Genomic DNA, 19,512 nt, shown 5'->3' on the forward strand with positions numbered 1-19,512 from the left:
ACAACTGTGGTGATTGCGACGATTGCCGGGTCGTCACCGTCCCCAGTGCCGTGCCACTCACTCACCGACCGGCGTGTTGCTTGGAACCTTCTGCTCCTCCACCGGCAGCAGCAGCTCGAACGACAGATCCTACGTCGGCACGCACCCAAGACAAAGACAGCCCCCAGATAAGCCTCTAGCAGACCGCTGGGGCAAGTGCTGTCGGCGAGCACCGATGAAAGCTGGCACGGCGTACGAGGTGGTGGCGTGTACCAACACCGATGCCGTGTTCACGCACACCGCAACAAAGCCGAGCTGAGGGGCCCCCGCCCCGATTGGGTCAAGATATCGCCCGCGACTGACGTTGGTCATGGCCGGGAATCGAACTCGGGGTTTCGAACTCGGGGCCGCTGGGTTTTGAAGCGCAGTGCGCTAACCGCTGCACCGCCGCTCCGCAAGCGAGAGCTCGAATCGCGCCCAACACACCTCCACCTATCGCCTGCGTCTCATACACACAAAGACAAAGATCCCCCGTATAGCCTTTAACGGGCTCTGTTGGAGCAAGGGCTACTGGCGAGCGCCTACGAAAGGCCAGCACGGCACGCGAGGGGGTGGGTGGCCAGCACCACGCCAAACTGCCTTTGTCTCCCCAGTGGTGATGTTTTACACATTGCACCGGGTATTCATTTGAGGCCGAGTCGACCTAGGGGGGAGGCCCATGACCGGTTCAGAGAATCGTCAATGAAGTCACCACCACGCTCGCACACACGCTCCAAAGACGAAGACATGCACCACACACGCGCTCACCACGGACACACCACACCACACACGTACGCACCACACATGCGCACCACACACGCACCACACGCACCAAAGACGAAGACATGCACCACACACACGCGCGCACCACGGACACGAGCAACGCACCACCACACACGCACACGCACACACCACACGCACACACCACACACATTCACACGTACGTACACACACACAAACCACACACACACATGTACACAACACACGCACCACACACGCATCACACAATGCGGCGGCGGCGACGTTGGCACCTTGCGAGTGTTGCGCACGTCGCTGTAGAGGAGTGCGTCGGGGAGCTGTGGGCCTCGGGGCCCATGGGCGGGTCGGCCACCACCACGGTGACCCACACGCGGGGTCCGAAGGGGCGGCCCTCGTGCGCCAGCCGCCAGTGCGACGTGTAGGTGCCCTCGGCCGCGGGGGCCACAAACTCCACGGAGAGCGTGCCAGTGCTGCCCGGCGCCAGGAAGGGCACGCTCACCTCGCGTCCCGTGCTCACCGCCACGCAGAGGTTTCCCCACAGCAGCTGCAGCTGTCGCGGACAAACAACGCACGGACAGGCAAGCACGCGCGTACACACACACACACACAGGAATTTAAGGACGGATGGACCCAGGCATATGTATGGAGGGACACGCACATATACGGACGGACACGCACACAGAGGATTGTAAGGACGGATGTACACGGACGTATGAAGGTATGGAGGGACATACGTACGCATGGACACACAGGAATGTAAGGATGGGCGTATGGATGGACGGATCCGGGCGTACGTATATACAGAGAGAGACGGGTGGATAAAAGAGACAAAGATCTCTCGTATAGCCTGAACACAGTTGGGGCAAGTGCTGTTAGCGAATATCATCTGTGAAGGCCGGCACGCTACTGGAGGAGGGTGGGTGGCCAACACCACGCCCGGCTGCCTTTGTCTCTTCCCATGTTGATGTTGACTGCCCAGGGCACCAGGTACCTTTGTGAAGGATGAGCCGACCTCGGGCAGGCCCAGGACTGGCTCAAATATTGCCGCTGTTTTTGGTTGCGTGAAGGAATTGTCAACATCAAGTGACGATTATCTGAACCAGTCACTGTGCCTCACCTAGGTCAACTCGGCTTTAAATGAGTACCTCGTGCGCGTCGTGTAAACATCGGCGTTGGGGAGTCAAAGGCGGCAAGGCGTGGTCCCTCTGGCCGCCCACCCCCTCGCGTGCCATGCCGGCCTTCACAGGTGCTACTCGCTAACAGCCCTTGGCCCTACAGTCTGTTCAAGGCAATATTGACGCTGCTGCTACTGGGCATTTGGAGGCAGTCGCCCTCCAGCAACAACGGAGGGCGGAGGAGCGACGCTCGCAACAACGAGCGGAGCGCCGGGCGGCTAAAACGCCGCGAGTTGGCGCAGTAGGGGGCACAGGTGGTGCATCGGCCACTCGTCTCAGTCGACCCGTGACACCTGGGTCTGCCCCGTGCCCTCCTGCCAGTAGCGAGCCATCCGCACTTCACGTGACAGCCTCAAAGTGCACCGAGCCTGGCACGAGCGCCGCGGGGTGACGTCACCACCGCCACCGCTGTTGTTGTTGCCGCTGTACCGTGGTGCGCGAGTCCCAGGCCATGTTGCCCGTGTTGCACATGCGCCAGTGCTTGATGAAGCGCATCTCGGGCTGCACGTGGGTGCCGTCGGGCAGATTCTCCTCCACGAACACGGCGTTGACGCACGCCAGCGCCGGGCTGGGGGGGGGAGGGGAGTGGGCAGGCTGTGCATAAACCATCACGCGGAACGACGCTCATCTTCGCAGCAGCGGCGGCAGCGGCTTTCGGCTGCGAGCCATCCAACAAGGCGGTGGTCACCGCATCGCTCGGTGCTTTCAGATGCGCTTTGCGGCCGTCTGGAATGCTCTTCCTTCCGATATGAGGAAGCTACTGGGAGCCGATCATCTAGATCAGGGGTCGGGAACCTTTTTGACTGGGAGAGCCATAAACGCAATATATTTATTAATATATTTCATTGACAGCCATATAGTATTTTGACGTATAATAAATTAAATATGCCTTACTTTTAATGCGACTTCTGGTCACGGGATCCGTGACCCGAGAAATTTTATCTTCAAAACTAATTTCTGTTCACTTTAAAATGACACAGTATTATTAAGCAATATCACAAGTATTTTAAAATCAGTTCCAAACTGATTTTATTTGAATTTTTTTATTATTATTTTTTTCAACTCAAATTGTCTGGGAGCCATATGCCGTCACGGAAGAGCCATATATGGCTCGCGAGCCATAGGTTCCCGACCGCTGATCTAGATTGACAAACTCGTTTCTTACAGCTGCTTTGTGCGTTTAGTTCGCCGTCCTTCCTCCCGCACCCTCGAGTAGCACGGCGCGAGACGAGTTTCACGTAGACGTGCACAACTTGAAGCTGCACTCGAGCAGTAGCTCCGCGACATCCGCTTCCGCGGGCCGGTCCCTGACAACATGACGGGGGCGTCCGAGACTTCCCCTAAGGGGTTCGACATCTCACGATGGCGCGACGCAACCGCCGCAACCGCCGCAACCGCAGCAACCGCAGCAACCGCTCACATGTGAGAGGGCGCAACCAGCTGAGCAGCCGCCGCCGCCGCCGCCTCCTCGAAATTCTCCTCCTTCTCCTCCTGCTCCTCCTCCCGCTTCTTCTTTGCACCGCCTGCAGCGCCCACCCCCGCCGGGGCGCCGGCCGCGACCGCGACCCCGGCCCAGGCGCGGCCGTAGCGTTGCATGCTCAGCTGGCGCTTGATCTCGCGGAACTCGGCCTTGCGCTGCTTCTTCTCGGCGCGCAGGCGCTGCTTCTCCAGGCGCAGGAGCTCCTTCTCGGCGCGCAGGCGCTGCCTGTGGGAGGGGCGGGGGGGGGCACGGGGTCACGCCGGCGCTGACGCTTGTTGCCTCGCAGCACGCCACGGAGGGCGCCCGGGGAGGTGGGGGGGGAGGGTTCCATCCCTACGACTCGGACGCCTTGCGGCGCCGTGCGCACGCGGATGAGCGTCTAACGTGCAAGCGCACGTGTGATCAAGTGTGATCGAGTGTGAATGAGTGAGTGCAAGTGAGAGTGAATGAGTGTGTAAGTGTGCGTGGATACAAGTGCTTGCTAATAGCACTTGCCACAACAGTCTGTTAAGGCTATGTGGGGGACCTTTGTCTTTGTGGGTGGAACGCTAGTTTAGCAGTTAGCGAGCGGCGCTAAGGAACCCGACGACCCGAGTCCGTTTCCCGTTCACGGCCATCAACACCACGATTATCTGAACCGGTCCTGGGCCTCCCCTATGTCGACTCAGCCTCAAAACAAATACCGGGTTCAGTTGTGTAAACATCGCCACTGGGGAGACAAAGGCGGCCGGGCGTGGTGCTGGCCACCCACCCCCTCGTGTGCCGTGCCGGCCTTCATAGGTGCTGCTTGCTAACAGCACTTGCCCCTACAGTCTGTCAAGACTACTTGTCTTTGTGTGTGGAGTTTGTGTGTGTGTGAAGTTTGTGTGTGTGTGTGGAGTTTGTGTGTGTGTGTGGAGTTTGTGTGTGTGTGTGGAGTTTGTGTGTGTGTGGAGTTTGTGTGTATGTGTGGAGTGTGTGTGTGTGGAGTTTGTGTGTGTGTGGAGTTTGTGTGTGTGGAGAGTGTGTGTTTGTGTGTGAAGTTTGTGTGTGTGTGTGAAGTTTGTGTGTGTGTGAAGTTTGTGTGTGTGGAGTGTGTGTGTTTGTGTGTGAAGTTTGTGTGTGTGTGTGAAGTTTGTGTGTGTGTGAAGTTTGTGTGTGTGGAGTGTGTGTGTTTGTGTGTGAAGTTTGTGTGTGTGTGTGAAGTTTGTGTGTGTGGAGTGTGTGTGTTTGTGTGTGAAGTTTGTGTGTGTGTATGGAGTGTGTGTGTCTGTGTGGAGTTTGTGTGTGTGTGTGAAGTTTGTGTGTGTGTGTGAAGTTTGTGTGTGTGTGAAGTTTGTGTGTGTGTGTGTGGAGTGTGTGTGGAGTGTGTGTGTGGAGTTTGTGTGAAGTTTGTGTGTGTGTGTGTGGAGTGTGTGTGTGAAGTTTGTGTGTGTGTGTGAAGTTTGTGTGTGTGTGGAGTTTGTGTGTTCTCTCTCTTCCCCCCGTTCTGCATGGGTTTCCTCTGGCATCCCCGGTTTCTTCTCACGGCTTCAAGGCCACACACCCACACACACCCACACACACACTTACACACACACACCCACACACTTACACACACACACCCACACACCCACACACACACACCCACACACCCACACACACCCACACACACACTCACACACACACCAACACACACACACATACACACACCCACACACACACATACACCCACACCCCCCCACACACACCCACACACACACACCCACACACACACATACACCCACACACACCCACTCACACCCACACACACCCACTCACTCACACCCACACACACACACCCACCCACACACACCCACACACCCACACACACCCACACACACATCCACACACACACCCACACACACACCCACACACACAATGTAACTGGCATGTGCCAGAACATCTCTCTGCTGAATAACTACTCTCATGAACAAAAAAAAAACAATGAGTCTTGAGACTTAGCGAGGCCTCACCCGAGTAAGTAGACGCTATATAATATATGATAATATCAAGCGCCCGTCTGTATGCGGGCTTGTGTGTGTGTGTATGCTGAACTTCTTTTGCATCGCACGTAGCCAACCGGTGCTGAACACAGTTGAGGGGCAGGTGTATGTGTTCATCACGGTACTGTCCCGTCCCGTTAGCACTTCCCCGTACTTCCTATGCCATGAGCATTGCCTGTCCCGCTTGTACTGCCTGTCCCGCTTGTACTGCCTGTCCCGCTTGTACTGCCAGTCCAGCTTGTACTGCCTGTCCCACTTGTACTGCCTGTCCCACCTGTCCCACTTGTACTGCCCGTCCCGCTTGTACTGCCTGTCCCACTTGCACTGCCCGTCCCACTTGTACTGCCTGTCCCACTTGTACTGCCTGTCCCCGCCGCGGTCTCGTACTTGGCGTCCCGGGCGCCAGCTCCGTTGTCCGGCTCGTCCGAGTCGCGAGCCCGAGGATCTGGGGGGGCCGCCCCGTTGCCGGGGGGGTGTCCCTTGGCCGCCCCGTTGCCGGGGGGGTGTCCCTTGGGCGGCACGCCTCCGGCGAGCTCGCGAGCCAGGCTCTTCCGCACCTCCTTGGTCACGCGGACCGTCACGTCCATCACCACTTTCTCTCGGAACTGAAGCAGAGGAGAGGGACGGGGGGACGGCGGGGGGAGTCACAGCCGTCATATGATCTCCCCCTGTTCTCACTCTGTGTAGAACAGGGAGAGATCATACACACTCCACTCACTCTGTGTAGAACAGGGGGAGATCATACAAACTCCACTCACTCTGTAGAACAGGGGAAGATCATACAAACTCCACTGACTCTGTGTAGAACAGGGGGAGATCATATAAACTCCACTCACTCTCACTGCAGAACAGGGGGGGATCATACAAACTCCACTCACTGACTCTCACTGTAGAACAGGGAGAGATCATACAAACTCCACTCACTCACTCTCACTGCAGAACAGGGGGAGATCATACAAACTCCACTCACTCTGTGTAGCACAGGGAGAGATCATACACACTCCACGCAAAAAGGCGCCCAAGTCGAAACTCGAACCCAGGCTCTGGTTTGCCGCGTAGAAGCTGCCCTCACCTTCTCCATGTACTCCTGGAACCACGGAGGCGGTGTGCCGGGCGGTACCGGGAAACCATCCCCACCGCCACCGGTGGCGGCACCATCACCGTCAACGTCACCAGGATCATCGCCGCCGCTGCTGCTGCTGCCGCCGCCATCAACGTCCGGGCGCTGGGTCACCACCAGCGGAGTCTCGTCCACCTTCACGGGCAGCGTCCACAGCATGAGAAGGCCAAATGAGATCCGCACACCACCACCACCACCGCCGCCACCACCGCCACCGCCGCCACCGCCGCCCCCGCCACCACCGCCACCACCACCACCGCCACCACCACCACCGCCACCGCCACCACCACCACCACCGCCACCGCCGCCGCCACCACCACCACCACCGCCGCCACCACCGCCGCCACCACCACCACCGCCGCCACCACCACCACCGCCACCACCGCCGCCGCCACCACCACCGCCACCACCACCACCAGCCGCACGCGGAGACGTCTCGTCGCCTACTTACAGCGGCACTTTGCAACTCCGGTCTGACTTTTTCATTATTACTGTTGACTATCTTTTTTTTAATTTTACCAGCTAAGGCCCACTGAGCTATGTAGCTTTTGTTTTTTTTTCAAATCAGAAGCGACCTGGCCACAAATGACAGCTCAACGAAATTGACTTATCACGTGGAAATATGTAGCAGCCGAATATTTTTAAATGCGTGATGTTGATTCTTAAAGTGGAGGAGGAAAACCGGAGGACCGTGACCACGGGGGCGGGAGAGACACGCAAACTCCATATGTAAAGCAGCAGGCGCCAGGGTCGGGATTTAACCCACGACCTCCTGCAACTACAGCACTCCATCCTGTCACCGTTTCGTTCGCCATGGCAAGCGCCTTGAGTGAAGGTGCTCTGCATATGGACCGAACATGTTGGTTGATCAGGAAAACGCGGAATGGAGTTGCAAAATGCCGTTCACATTACCACAAGCTGGATCCGGATCACCGTATGGCTAGGGTGACTGCGATGGCAGGAGTGAACCCAAAACCACATTCCGATTTGCCCTCCACCACCCAGTCACTTTCTTTACGCTTTCCAAGTCACCACGGGACCCTGTGTTGGCAGTGTCACAAGTTATGAAAGCTGAACCGGAGCTAATCATGTGGTCGGCGATTGCATTGCCCGTGTGCTGCTCACCTTATCAACACAAATCCCGCAACGGAGGCAGAGTCGAGGAACATGCGAAGATTACCAGAGCCGTATTTTGCGCGCATTTTTTCCCCGCCACGAGCGTGCGTGGCTACGCAAAGCGTGATCGGTGTCTACTTAGCGCGCCAACACCTTGACCCCGGATATTTATTTAGGGCAGATTAAAAAATGGTATTTGACAGCTCTCCAACGAAAGTTTAAGGCGTTCGTATGTTAGCTCTGCTCGGCGGTCCATCCATAAGAGGGGTGTGCGGGACATAAACGAATCTCGGAACGGCGATCCGATACGAGCGAAGCTTTCGTATAAGTTGCAGTGCTTATCAGACAATCATTCACCCCGTTGAAAATCACGTGGGGTGACCTTCCCCCAAATGTTGGCACTCAAACCAGAGAGCAAAACGGACCATTTGCAAACACGCGGCTGCATCCAGCGCCAGGCAACAGCCGCCCGCCGGCTTGCGTACGGCCAAATCAAAACTTGCCGAATCCGTTTCAACAAAAATCCACGCGGCGCAACGGGGCGACCTTCCCCCCCCCCTCCCTCCAACCCATCGTGTTTAAGATGTTGACACGCGGCGCGATGCCCCGCGGGGCCGTCTGCAAGGCAGCGACGGTACCGACGCACGAAGGCGAGTCGTGCCGAACCGAGGTCGAAGGTTACAAGAAGGGTCGTGCACAGCAGAACGGGGCCATTCTTCACCCGCCTCGCCTCGGCTCGGCTCTGTACGACGGCGGCAAACGCTGCTCAAGCCCGGCGAGTGACCGCCAGCAAACAGGTCGTGCCGGCGGTGAGGAGCAAGCCAAGTTGAATCACCGCTGCCCACGAGTTTCATTGGTTGGCGTGGCAGACGCGCCGGGTTCCCCGAGCGGGGTACAAATCTTCACAAACCTGATTCTTCTGCTGCTGCTGCTGCTGTTGTTGCTCCTCAACTTGCTGCACCACCGCCTGCTGCTGCGGTTGAGCCTGCTGCTGGAACTGCAGCACCTGCTGCTGGTGCTGCTCCTGAAATTGCTGCACCACCGCCTGCTGCTGCTGTTGAACCTGCTGCTGGAACTGCAGCACCTGCTGCTGGTGCTGCTCCTCAACTTGCTGCACCTGCACTTGCTGCACCACCGCCTGCTGCTGCTGTTGTTGAGCCTGCTGCTGGAACTGCAGCACCTGCTGCTGGTGCTGCTGAATCTGCTGCTGGTGCTGCTGAATCTGCTGCTGGTGCTGTTGAAGGTGCTGCTGAAGCTGCTGCTCAAGCTGCTGCTGGTGATGCTTGTGGTGATGGTGGTGGTGATGAGGTTGGTGGTGGTGGTGGTGCTTTTCGTGGTGGTGGTGGTGGTGGCGGTGGCGGTGTTCATCATAATGCTGCTGCTGTTGCTGCTGCTGCTGCTGCGATATGAAGACGGCTGCAGGCTCCTGCACACTTGTGGTTGTTGTGGTGCTGCTGCTGCTGACGCTGACGTTGCCGCTGCTGGAGTCATCCGTCCCTGAACTTGATTCCTCGTTGTGGACGGTGATGTGCAGAACATAGCCATCAGCACATGCCACCTGTATACATACAAAGACAAAGATCACCCATATAGCCCGAACAGACTGTAGGCGAAAGCGCTGTTAGGGGGTGGGTGGCCAGCACCACGACCGGCCGCCTTTGTATAAATAAACACGAACGTGCACATGCACGCACAGACACTTGCAGATACAACCACCACCATTCGCCACGATGTGGTGGTGAAGTCACCACAGCGCTTGTGCCACGCCAGGTACACTCGAAGCCCGCGTCAAGTGCCGAAGGCTCGCTGGCAGGTCACGGGATAGACCCAGGTGCCATGGGATGACTGAGATGGCTGGCAGATGTACCACCTGTGCCAACTTGCGATGTTTTAGGCATCTGGAACTTTCCTCGTTATTGTGAGCATCACTCCTCTGCCCTCCGATTTTGTTGGAGGGCAATTGCCTCCAACTGCCCAGTAGCATCTTTTACAAGCCTCCTCCATAGAGGCCGATCCACATCCTCCTGTACCGCATCAGTCCATCCCTTCTCTAGCCCGCACTCGTTTAGCCCCCTCGATCGGGCCAAACAGAAGCAGCTTGGGCAAGCGGTGGCTGGGCATGCGGGCTACACGACACAGCCAAGGCCGCGTCGCCTGCCGGATGAGCTCACCGATGGCACCGTGGCCAGATCTTTAACAGATTTGCGAGCTCCACGCACGCAATCCAGAGGCTTATTCTTAGGTTTTTTCGGTAAAGTCACGTAGGTAAAAACATTAAAAAGTAAAATCAAATAAAAATCACGACGTTTCGGAGGTGGCACCGTCACAGCCACGACGGCTGTATCAAGTAAATGAGAGATTGCAGGAGCTACTAGTTGATACAGCTGTCGTGGCTGTGACGGTACCACCTGAAGACGGAAGCTTGTGTTGCCTCCGAAACGTCGTGATTTTTATTTTATTTTACTTTTATTAATTTTTTAACCTACGTGACTTTACCGAAAAAAACCTAAGAATATGAATCATTGCAGTCACGAAAGCTTCAAATCTAGAATTAATCCAGAGGCTGCCGGTTAAACCCATCATCGGGTGGATTCAGGACAACTTGGCCAGTAGGCCAACTCTTGGCTCACATCCAAACAATTATCCCCGTTGGTATTTATAACCACAACACGGTCTTTGCGTTGTTTTGAGTCCCCTGACTACGGTGAACACTCACTGCCCGCTGCCAGCAATGTTACGCAAGAGCTAAACACGGCACGGTATTGTTTAGTTACGGACGACAGTGCCCCTCCCTCCACCACCCTCGGGGGGGGGGGGGGGGTTAACTTCCATCGGCTCTGCTCGTAGTCACGCCCAGCCAGGTATGCGCGTGTACATGTGTGCGTACGTGTGTGTGTACATGTGTGTACGTGTGTACAGTGTGTGTGTACATGTGTGTGTACGTGTGTACAGTGTGTGTGTACGTGTGTACGTGTGTGTACGTGCGTACGTGTGTGTGTACATGTGTGTGTGTACGTGTGTGTACGTGTGTACATGTGTGTGTACGTGTGTACAGTGTGTGTGTACATGATGTACGTGTGTGTACGTGTGTGTGTACGTGTGTGTACATGTGTACGCGTGTGTACGTGTACGCGTGTGTGTACGTGCGTGTGTACGTGTGTGTACGTGTGTGTACGTGTGTGTGTACGTGTGTGTACATGTGTACGCGTGTGTACGTGTACGTGTGTGTGTACGTGTGTGTACATGTGTACGACGTGTGTGTACGTGTCTACGTGTGTGTGTGTACGTGTGTACGTGTGCGTGTGTGTACATGTGTACGCGTGTGTGTGTGTGTACGTGTGTGTGTACGTGCGTGGGTGGGATGGCAGGGGGAGTGGTGGCACAGTAGTTAGGGTACTGCGCTACGAACCCGCCAACCCAAGTTCGCTGACCGGCTCAGGGCCGGCATCATTCGTGAGTTCAGATCCAGGCCTGGGCCTTCCATAGGTCGACTGAGCCTTAGTACCTGGTGCGGTGTGTAAACATCGGCCCCAGGGAGACTATTGGTGGCTGTATGGGAGACCTTATTTGTATCTGTGTGTGCATGTCTGGTTTTGTACACTGTGTTAGTGCGCGAGTGTGCGAGCGTGTGCGGGCGTTCTGTGAGCCTGAGCAGAATCTGAATATTCATTTACACTGGAGGAATCCAATGAGCTGTAAAGCGCTTTTTCACAAACGTCCGATTGGGGCGGGTAAAAACACATTTCGTACATGAGCGTGTACACACGAGTGTGCGTGGGTAAGCGGGCGTATGCGTGTGACAGGCGTGTGCGTGTGACAGGCGTGTGCGTGTGACAGGCGTGTGCGTGTGACAGGCGTGTGCGTGTGACAGGCGTGTGCGTGTGACAGGCGTGTGCGTGTGAGCGAGCGTGTCAGGTGATGGGCGAGTGACGCGCATCTCACCTTGAGCGCTTCGCCGTATTCCTCTGCGAAAACACAACAGCGAGTCAAGGCACTTCATGACGCAACCCTTGCATCACGCTCACGCGCTCACACTTACGCGCTCACACTCACCGTGCTCACACACTCACACGCTCACACTCACCGTGCACACGCTCACGCGCTCACGCGCTCACACTTACGCGCTCACACTCACCGTGCTCACACACTCACACTCACACCGTGCTCACACTCACACGCTCACCGTGCACACGCTCACACGCTTACACGCTAGCATGCTCACACTCACCGTGCTCACACTCTCACACGCTCACACTCACCGTGCACACGCTCACACGCTTACACTCACCGTGCACACGCTCACACGCTTACACGCTAGCATGCTCACACTCACCGTGCTCACACTCTCACACGCTCACACTCACCGTGCACACGCTCACACGCTTACACGCTAGCACGCTCACACTCACCGTGCTCACACACTCACACGCTCACACTCACCGTGCACACGCTCACACGCTCACACGCTCACACGCTAGCACGCTCACACACCGTGCTCACAATCACACGCTCACACACTCACACGCTCACACTCACCGTGCACACGCTCACACTCACACGCTCACCGTGCTCACAATCACACGCTCACACACTCACACGCTCACACTCACCGTGCACACGCTCACACTCACACGCTCACCGTGCTCACAATCACACGCTCACACACTCACACGCTCACACTCACCGTGCACACACTCACACGCTCACACGCTTACACGCTTACACGCTCACACTCACCGTGCTCACAATCACACGCTCACACACTCACACGCTCACACTCACCGTGCACACGCTCACACTCACACGCTCACCGTGCTCACAATCACACGCTCACACACTCACACGCTCACACTCACCGTGCACACGCTCACACGCTCACACGCTTACACGCTAGCACGCTCACACTCACCGTGCTCACAATCACACGCTCACACACTCACACGCTCACACTCACCGTGCACACGCTCACACTCACACGCTCACCGTGCTCACAATCACACGCTCACACACTCACACGCTCACACTCACCGTGCACACGCTCACACGCTCACACGCTTACACGCTAGCACGCTCACACTCACCGTGCTCACAATCACACGCTCACACTCACCGTGCACACGCTCACACTCACACGCTCACCGTGCTCACAATCACACGCTCACACACTCACACGCTCACACTCACCGTGCACACGCTCACACGCTTACACGCTAGCACGCTCACACTCACCGTGCTCACAATCACACGCTCACACACTCACACGCTCACACTCACACGCTCACCGTGCTCACAATCACACGCTCACACACTCACACGCTCACACTCACCGTGCTCACAATCACACGCTCACACACTCACACGCTCACACTCACACGCTCACCGTGCTCACAATCACACGCTCACACACTCACACGCTCACACTCACCGTGCTCACAATCACACGCTCACACACTCACACGCTCACACTCACACGCTCACCGTGCTCACAATCACACGCTCACACACTCACACGCTCACACTCTGGGTCACGGGCTGTGCGGGTGGGGCGAGCGATGTTGCTGCCGCCGCCGCTACTGTACGACGATTCCAATCGAGACACTTTTTGCAGGAAATTGTTTGAACACTGGAAGGTTATGGCCGAGGGCGGTGCACAATCAGTGTGCGTGTGTGTTTTAGCTTTGCCCCCATTTGGAGGTAATAAAGGTCAGAGTCTTAATGCCGTCATCAAGTCCCAACCGAGCCTCACAGCAACCAGATTTTGTAAAAGATTATTTCTAAACACAGGCTGGCTGGGGTGGGCGTCTTCTGTTCAACTTCATTCGCGCCGTACGTAGCCATCCGTGCTCATCGGACGTGTGCGTGGGGGGGGAAGGATAACAAACTAGACACACGAAAAGCCGTGATAATTGTTTTTTTACCCTTCTATCTGGCAACAAAACTGACACCTTTTTCACAAGGAGTCATGTTTGCATAGACCACAATACCTGCAGTCATAATGCAAACAAAAAACACAACTCTGATAATGTATGTATATGTACAAACAAAAAACACAACTCTGATAATGTATGTATATGTACATTATCAGAGTTATGTTTTTTTTTGTATTATGACTGCGGTAGTGGTCTATGCAAACATGACTCCTTGTAAAAAAGGTGTCAGTTTTGTTGCCAGATAGAAGGGTAAAAAACCAATTATCATATTTTTTACTGGCAAATGAGGTTCCAATGGTGACACGAAAAGCCGTTCGATAGAAATGAGTTTTTCAATCTAGATTTCAAGGTGCTTCCTAATAAAATCATCCGGACACGGGCGGCATCCGAGCAGGGTGCACCGCGCTACAAACCGATTCCACCCGCTGCTCATGAGAAAACGTTGGTCCTGTGTGCCTCCCCCCTAGGTCAGCTCGGCCTTAAATGTCCACACGCCATCTTGCCGAACGACTAACTACCGCCGTTGTGGTGCCAACTCGTTGTGGCCCGTGACTCCGTCTCTTATTATTTTTGCTGCCCTGACAAAGCTCTCGATAAATCAGATTTAAATCAGGGAGCAATTGATCATTATTGTGATATTTAGTGACCCGCTAACACCCATTTCTCCATCTTGCACTGCTGTCGTTAAGTTTTTGCATCGCTCGCTGTTGTAAACCCGCCGACCCCGTGACCCACGCTAGAGAGACCTCTGCAAGAAACAAAGAGCTTCACAGCCCATCGGATTGCTCCGCCTTGCAGTCCACATAAAGACTCAGCTTCTGATTAAACGAGCACTCGTGTGCCGCGTGTACACGCCGCCACTGGGCGGAGACAAAGCGGGCCGGGCGTGGGAGTGGTGGCCACGTGTGCCGTGCCGGCCCCTCACAGGCGCTCGCCAAAGGCACTTTCCCTCCGGAAGCCCGAGGCTACACGGGCGATCTTTGTCTTTATTGTGTTGTGCAGGGGATGCTTTGTTGCGCCGCCCTACCTTCAGTGTCGATGGACACCTGTGGAGAGAGAAAATGAGACGCAGCATCACCTGACACGGCATGGGACTTGGGAATATTCTTGGTTCAATCCCACTGCTCCCCCAGCGTGTGTGTGTGTGTCTCTATCACTGTGTGCATGTCTATCCCATGTGTGTGTCTTTATCACTGTGTGTGTGTCTATCACTGTGTGTGTGTGTCTCTATCACTGTGTGTGTGTCTATCACTGTGTGTGTGTGTCTCTATCACTGTGTGTGTGTGTCTATCACTGTGTGTGTGTGTCTATCACTGTGTGTGTGTGTCTCTATCACTGTGTGTGTGTGTGTGTGTCTCTATCACTGTGTGTGTGTGTCTTTATCACTGTGTGTGTGTGTGTCTTTATCACTGTGTGTGTGTGTGTGTCTCTATCCCCGTGTGTGTCTCTATCACGGTGTGTGTGTGTCTTTATCACTGTGTGTGTGTGTCTTTATCACTGTGTGTGTGTGTGTCTCTATCACTGGGTGTGTGTCTTTATCACTGTGTGTGTGTGTCTCTATCACTGTGTGTGTGTGTATCACTGTGTGTGTGTGAATCACTGTGTGTGTCTTTATCACTGTGTGTGTGTGTCTATCACTGTGTGTGTGTGTCTATCACTGTGTGTGTGTGTCTCTATCACTGTGTGTGTGTGTGTATCACTGTGTGTGTGTGTCTCTATCACTGTGTGTGTATCACTGTGTGTGTGTGTCTCTATCACTGTGTGTGTGTGTCTATCACTGTGTGTGTGTGTCATTATCACTGTGTGTGTCTTTATCACTGTGTATGTGTGTCTCTATCACTGTGTGCGTCTTTATCACTGTGTATGAGTGTCTATCCCCGTGTGTGTCTCTATCACTGTGTGTGTGTGTGTATCACTGTGTGTGTGTGTCTCTATCACTGTGTGTGTGTGTCTTTATCACTGTGTATGTGTGTCTCTATCACTGTGTGTGTGTCTTTATCACTGTGTGTGTGTGTCTCTATCACTGTGTGTATGTGTGTCTCTATCACTGTGTGTGTGTGTGTGTCTCTATCACTGTGTGTGTGTCTTTATCACTGTGTGTGTGTGTCTCTATCACTGTGTGTGTGTGTGTCTTTATCACTGTGTGTGTGTGTGTCTCTATCACTGTGTGTGTGTCTCTATCACTGTGTGTGTGTGTGTCTCTATCACTGTGTGTGTGTGTGTCTCTATCACTGTGTGTGTGTGTCTATCACTGTGTGTGTGTGTGTCTCTATCACTGTGTGTGTGTCTATCACTGTGTGTGTGTGTGTGTCTATCACTGTGTGTGTGTGTGTCTATCACTGTGTGTGTGTGTGTCTCTATCACTGTGTGTGTGTGTGTCTCTATCACTGTGTGTGTGTGTGTCTCTATCACTGTGTGTGTGTGTGTCTCTATCACTGTGTGTGTGTGTGTCTCTATCACTGTGTGTGTGTGTGCGTCTCTATCACTGTGTGTGTGTGTGTGTCTCTATCACGGTGTGTGTGCGTCTCTATCCCTGTGCGCGCACGACCGCCCACGTCTGGGTTTTCCCCGACGTGATTTACGAGGCTGAAATCATCGGACCCTTAAATATTTATCTGCTGCAAGAGAAGCTTCGTGCCCTTAACTTCGAGTAACGCTGTATAAAAAAAAACTGACGTGTCCATCTATAATTGCGTGGCGTCGCTTTCAGAGACCCGCCGTTTACCTATTTTAGTCTCCAAACCCCGAGTCTAGAACAGAGAGCCTGGCAACTCTTAAAAAAGAGGAAACTTTACCAAACGAGTCTCAATCGGCTCGCAGCCGTCGCTCCGGACTCCTCCTTCCAAGCGTTGTCAACATAGCCGCTGGGTGACTTGCCACGTCTATTAAAAGACGGAGTAGCGGCACGGGGACTGGGAACGCGTCCCCGCCAAACGCGGCGTCAGCCGTAGGGCGAACTCGCCGTTCGAGCTGAGCGGAGCGCCGCCTACTCGTTTGCTTTGGCTGCGGGGGCCGCTCTCTTCCGCTACAGCCTGCGAGCGAGCCGTGTGAATGAGTAACGTTCGTACACGTGGACGTTTCATCTTGTTTGTCTGCGTCGGGCGGCGGATGGTCTCAGATTTTGGCCCGATCAGTGCGTGGCTCACCCGGCGGTTCCCAACGTTTTCGAGTGAGCGGGCCCCTTTACAACCTCTAAACATTTTGCGGGCCAACACCAGCATCACACGCTAGCACGAGCAGTTGTTTGAAATTTGGCTGCGAGTTACCGGCTCGCTGAGTCTTACCTGGTAAGATTTAAAAAAAAATGTTTAATTTTATTTGCATATTTTTTAAAAAGTGATTTGCTTACTTTTCTTATACTTGGCACTGCTATCGTGTTTTTGCACTGCTTGTTGTTGTCACGTTCCGACTCCCGTACCCCTACGGGTCGTCCGTGAAAAAAGAGCTTAAGAGCTCATAGGATTTCCCCACTATAATTAAATATTCTTTTCCTGAAATTGTGGTGAGGATGTCTTTATTATTATTATTTTCCGCGGCCTTGCGGACCCCTGGCGGTCGGCGAGAGGACCACAAGGTTGGGAATGCGCTTGTCCTAACCCGTCGCGAAACAACTAAATTACGAATCGTCAAATATACTGGCCGCTAATAAAGCCGGACCGGACGTTTCCGTTGAAACCAACCCAAGGTTGGCAACACCGGCGGTGAAGGGCGGTGAAGGGCGGTGTGGGCCTGGCAGCCGGGGGGGTCTCTGTTGCACGTACCTCCTCGTTGTCCTCGTCCAGGTAAGTGTAGTGCGCGCTCGCCAGTCCAAAAGACGCGAGGATCTGCAGAAACAAAAACATCAGCTGCGGCGACAGACCGAGGGACACCTCCCACTCACCACCACCACATCCAAATTTGCCATGAGCTTAAAGTTGTAACCACTTAGGGGATGGTAAAGACTTCGCCTGGTGTGCAGGAAGTCGTTGCTTCGATCCCGACCCTAACGCCTGCTGTATATTTGGAGTTTGCGTGTCTCTATCTCTCTCTCTCATCATCATCACGGTGGCTAGATGTTAACTACCTCGCCTGGTATGCAGGAGGTCGTTGCTTCGATCCCGACTCGGATGCCTGTTGCTGTATATTTGGAGTTTGCATGTCTCTCTCTCTCATTATCACGGTGGCTAGGAGATGCTAACTACCTCGCCTGGTATACAGGAGGTCGTGGGTTCGATCCCGACCCTGACGCCTGCTGCTGCTGTATATTTGGAGTTTGCGTGTCTCTCTCTCTCTCATCATCACGGTGGCTAGGAGATGTTAACTACCTCGCCTGGTGCACAGGAGGTCGTGGGTTCGATCCCGACCCTGACGCCTGCTGCTGTATATTTGGAGTTTGCGTGTCTCTCTCTCTCTCCCCGTGGTCGCGTGGATTTTTTTTTCTCCGGGTCCTCCGGTTTTTCCCTCCGCATTTAGAATTGATATTACGCGTTTAAGAGTCTTTAGCTTATTTGACTGCTCTACACGATAAGCCACTTTGTTGAGCTCTGATATCTGGTCTCGGTTGCTTCTGACAACGATGACTCAGCAGGATTTACCTGGGAAGTTTTTGTGTGATTCATTCACCTTTCACATACTTTGCACTCGTGTTTTTGTATTGTTTGTTGTTCTAAACTTTCTGGCCCCATGCCCTCGACTGGACGCGTGTGAAAAAGAGCTTCACGGCTCAACGAATTCCTCCAGCAGTCTAAATACACGTTCTGATTCTGTTAAAATAAACATTCCGAACTCAAAACGGTGGCAAGTGATACCTGAACCGGTCCTGTGTTCACCCCTCCCTCTCCCTCCAACCGGCACGGACCAGCGTGGTGAAGTATGGTCAAACAACCCCCACCCCCTCAATGACCAACACTGCAGCGGGAATTGCCTTCTTCCATCTAGCAGTTGAGCGAGAAAGAGTTAAGAGTTATAATAGGTACTATAGTTTTTTATTTTATTTTAACAGGTAAGGCCCACTGAGCTATAGAGCGATTTTTCAGAGGCGACCTCGCCACAAATGATAGCTGAACGAAGTGGCTTATCATCACGTGGACATTTATAGCGGCAGCAAAATACTCCATAGCGGGTGATGTTGATTCCAAATGTAGAGGGGGAAAAAACCAGAAGACCCGGAGAAAATTCCAGACGACTTCGGGATGACAGATACGCAAACTCCAAATATACAACAAATGTCAGGGTCGGGATCCAACCGACAACCTCCTGCACACCAGGCGAGGTAGTTAACATCTCCTAGCCACCGTGATGCTGATGAAAAAAGAGAGACACGCAAACTCCAAATATACACAGCAAGTGTCAGGGTTGGAATCGAACCGACGACCTCCTGTATAGCAGGCGAGGTAGTTAACATCTCCTAGCCAATGTGATGCTGATGAGAGAAAGAGAGACACGCAAACTCCAAATATACACAGCAAGTGTCAGGGTTGGAATCGAACCGACGACCTCCTGTATACCAGGCGAGGTAGTTAACATCTCCTAGCCAATGTCATGATGATGAGAGAGACACGCAAACTCCAAATATACAGCAAGTGTCAGAGTCGGAATCGAACCCACGACCTCCTGTACACCAGGCGAGGTAGTTAACATCTCCTAACCACTGTGGGCACCCCATATACAAAATCTTGTGGAACCAACCACGTGGCAGCCGAGGGGAACAGCACGTTTGCATTTCTGGCAAGGGTAACTAAACACAGCCCTAGGGGCAAAATGCAGGAATTCAGAACACCAAATGTCAACATACAGCACAGACGCACTTACAATGCCGCATTTATACCACAGTGGCGCGCCACCCAGGGGTAAGTCCACACCAGAGGCCGCACAAACCACTTACAAAGACATTTCACCAAGTGAGATGCATTGTTTTTTATAGCATATCTAG

At 54.1% G+C, this 19,512-nt stretch overlaps 1 protein-coding gene across 1 annotated transcript in view; it reads right to left on the reverse strand.

The window, feature by feature from the left end:
- LOC133358263 (next to BRCA1 gene 1 protein-like) overlaps positions 1 to 19,512 on the reverse strand; it is a 39,172-nt gene that overhangs the window by 7,624 nt on the left and 12,036 nt on the right. Inside the window, exons 4-13 of the mRNA XM_061576502.1 lie at positions 17,363 to 17,425; positions 14,629 to 14,647; positions 11,614 to 11,636; positions 8,582 to 9,229; positions 6,508 to 6,690; positions 5,823 to 6,040; positions 3,373 to 3,657; positions 2,382 to 2,520; positions 1,050 to 1,327; positions 70 to 129 (exon numbers count right to left, since the gene is read on the reverse strand). Of these exons, the coding sequence (XP_061432486.1) occupies positions 70 to 129; positions 1,050 to 1,327; positions 2,382 to 2,520; positions 3,373 to 3,657; positions 5,823 to 6,040; positions 6,508 to 6,690; positions 8,582 to 9,229; positions 11,614 to 11,636; positions 14,629 to 14,647; positions 17,363 to 17,425 (1,916 nt within the window). The remainder of the gene's footprint in view (positions 1 to 69; positions 130 to 1,049; positions 1,328 to 2,381; positions 2,521 to 3,372; positions 3,658 to 5,822; positions 6,041 to 6,507; positions 6,691 to 8,581; positions 9,230 to 11,613; positions 11,637 to 14,628; positions 14,648 to 17,362; positions 17,426 to 19,512) is intronic.

Source organism: Lethenteron reissneri, chromosome 61, assembly GCF_015708825.2.
Source record: "Lethenteron reissneri isolate LAM-NWPU_2019-01 chromosome 61, ASM1570882v1, whole genome shotgun sequence".
NCBI classification, from domain to species: domain Eukaryota; kingdom Metazoa; phylum Chordata; class Hyperoartia; order Petromyzontiformes; family Petromyzontidae; genus Lethenteron; species Lethenteron reissneri.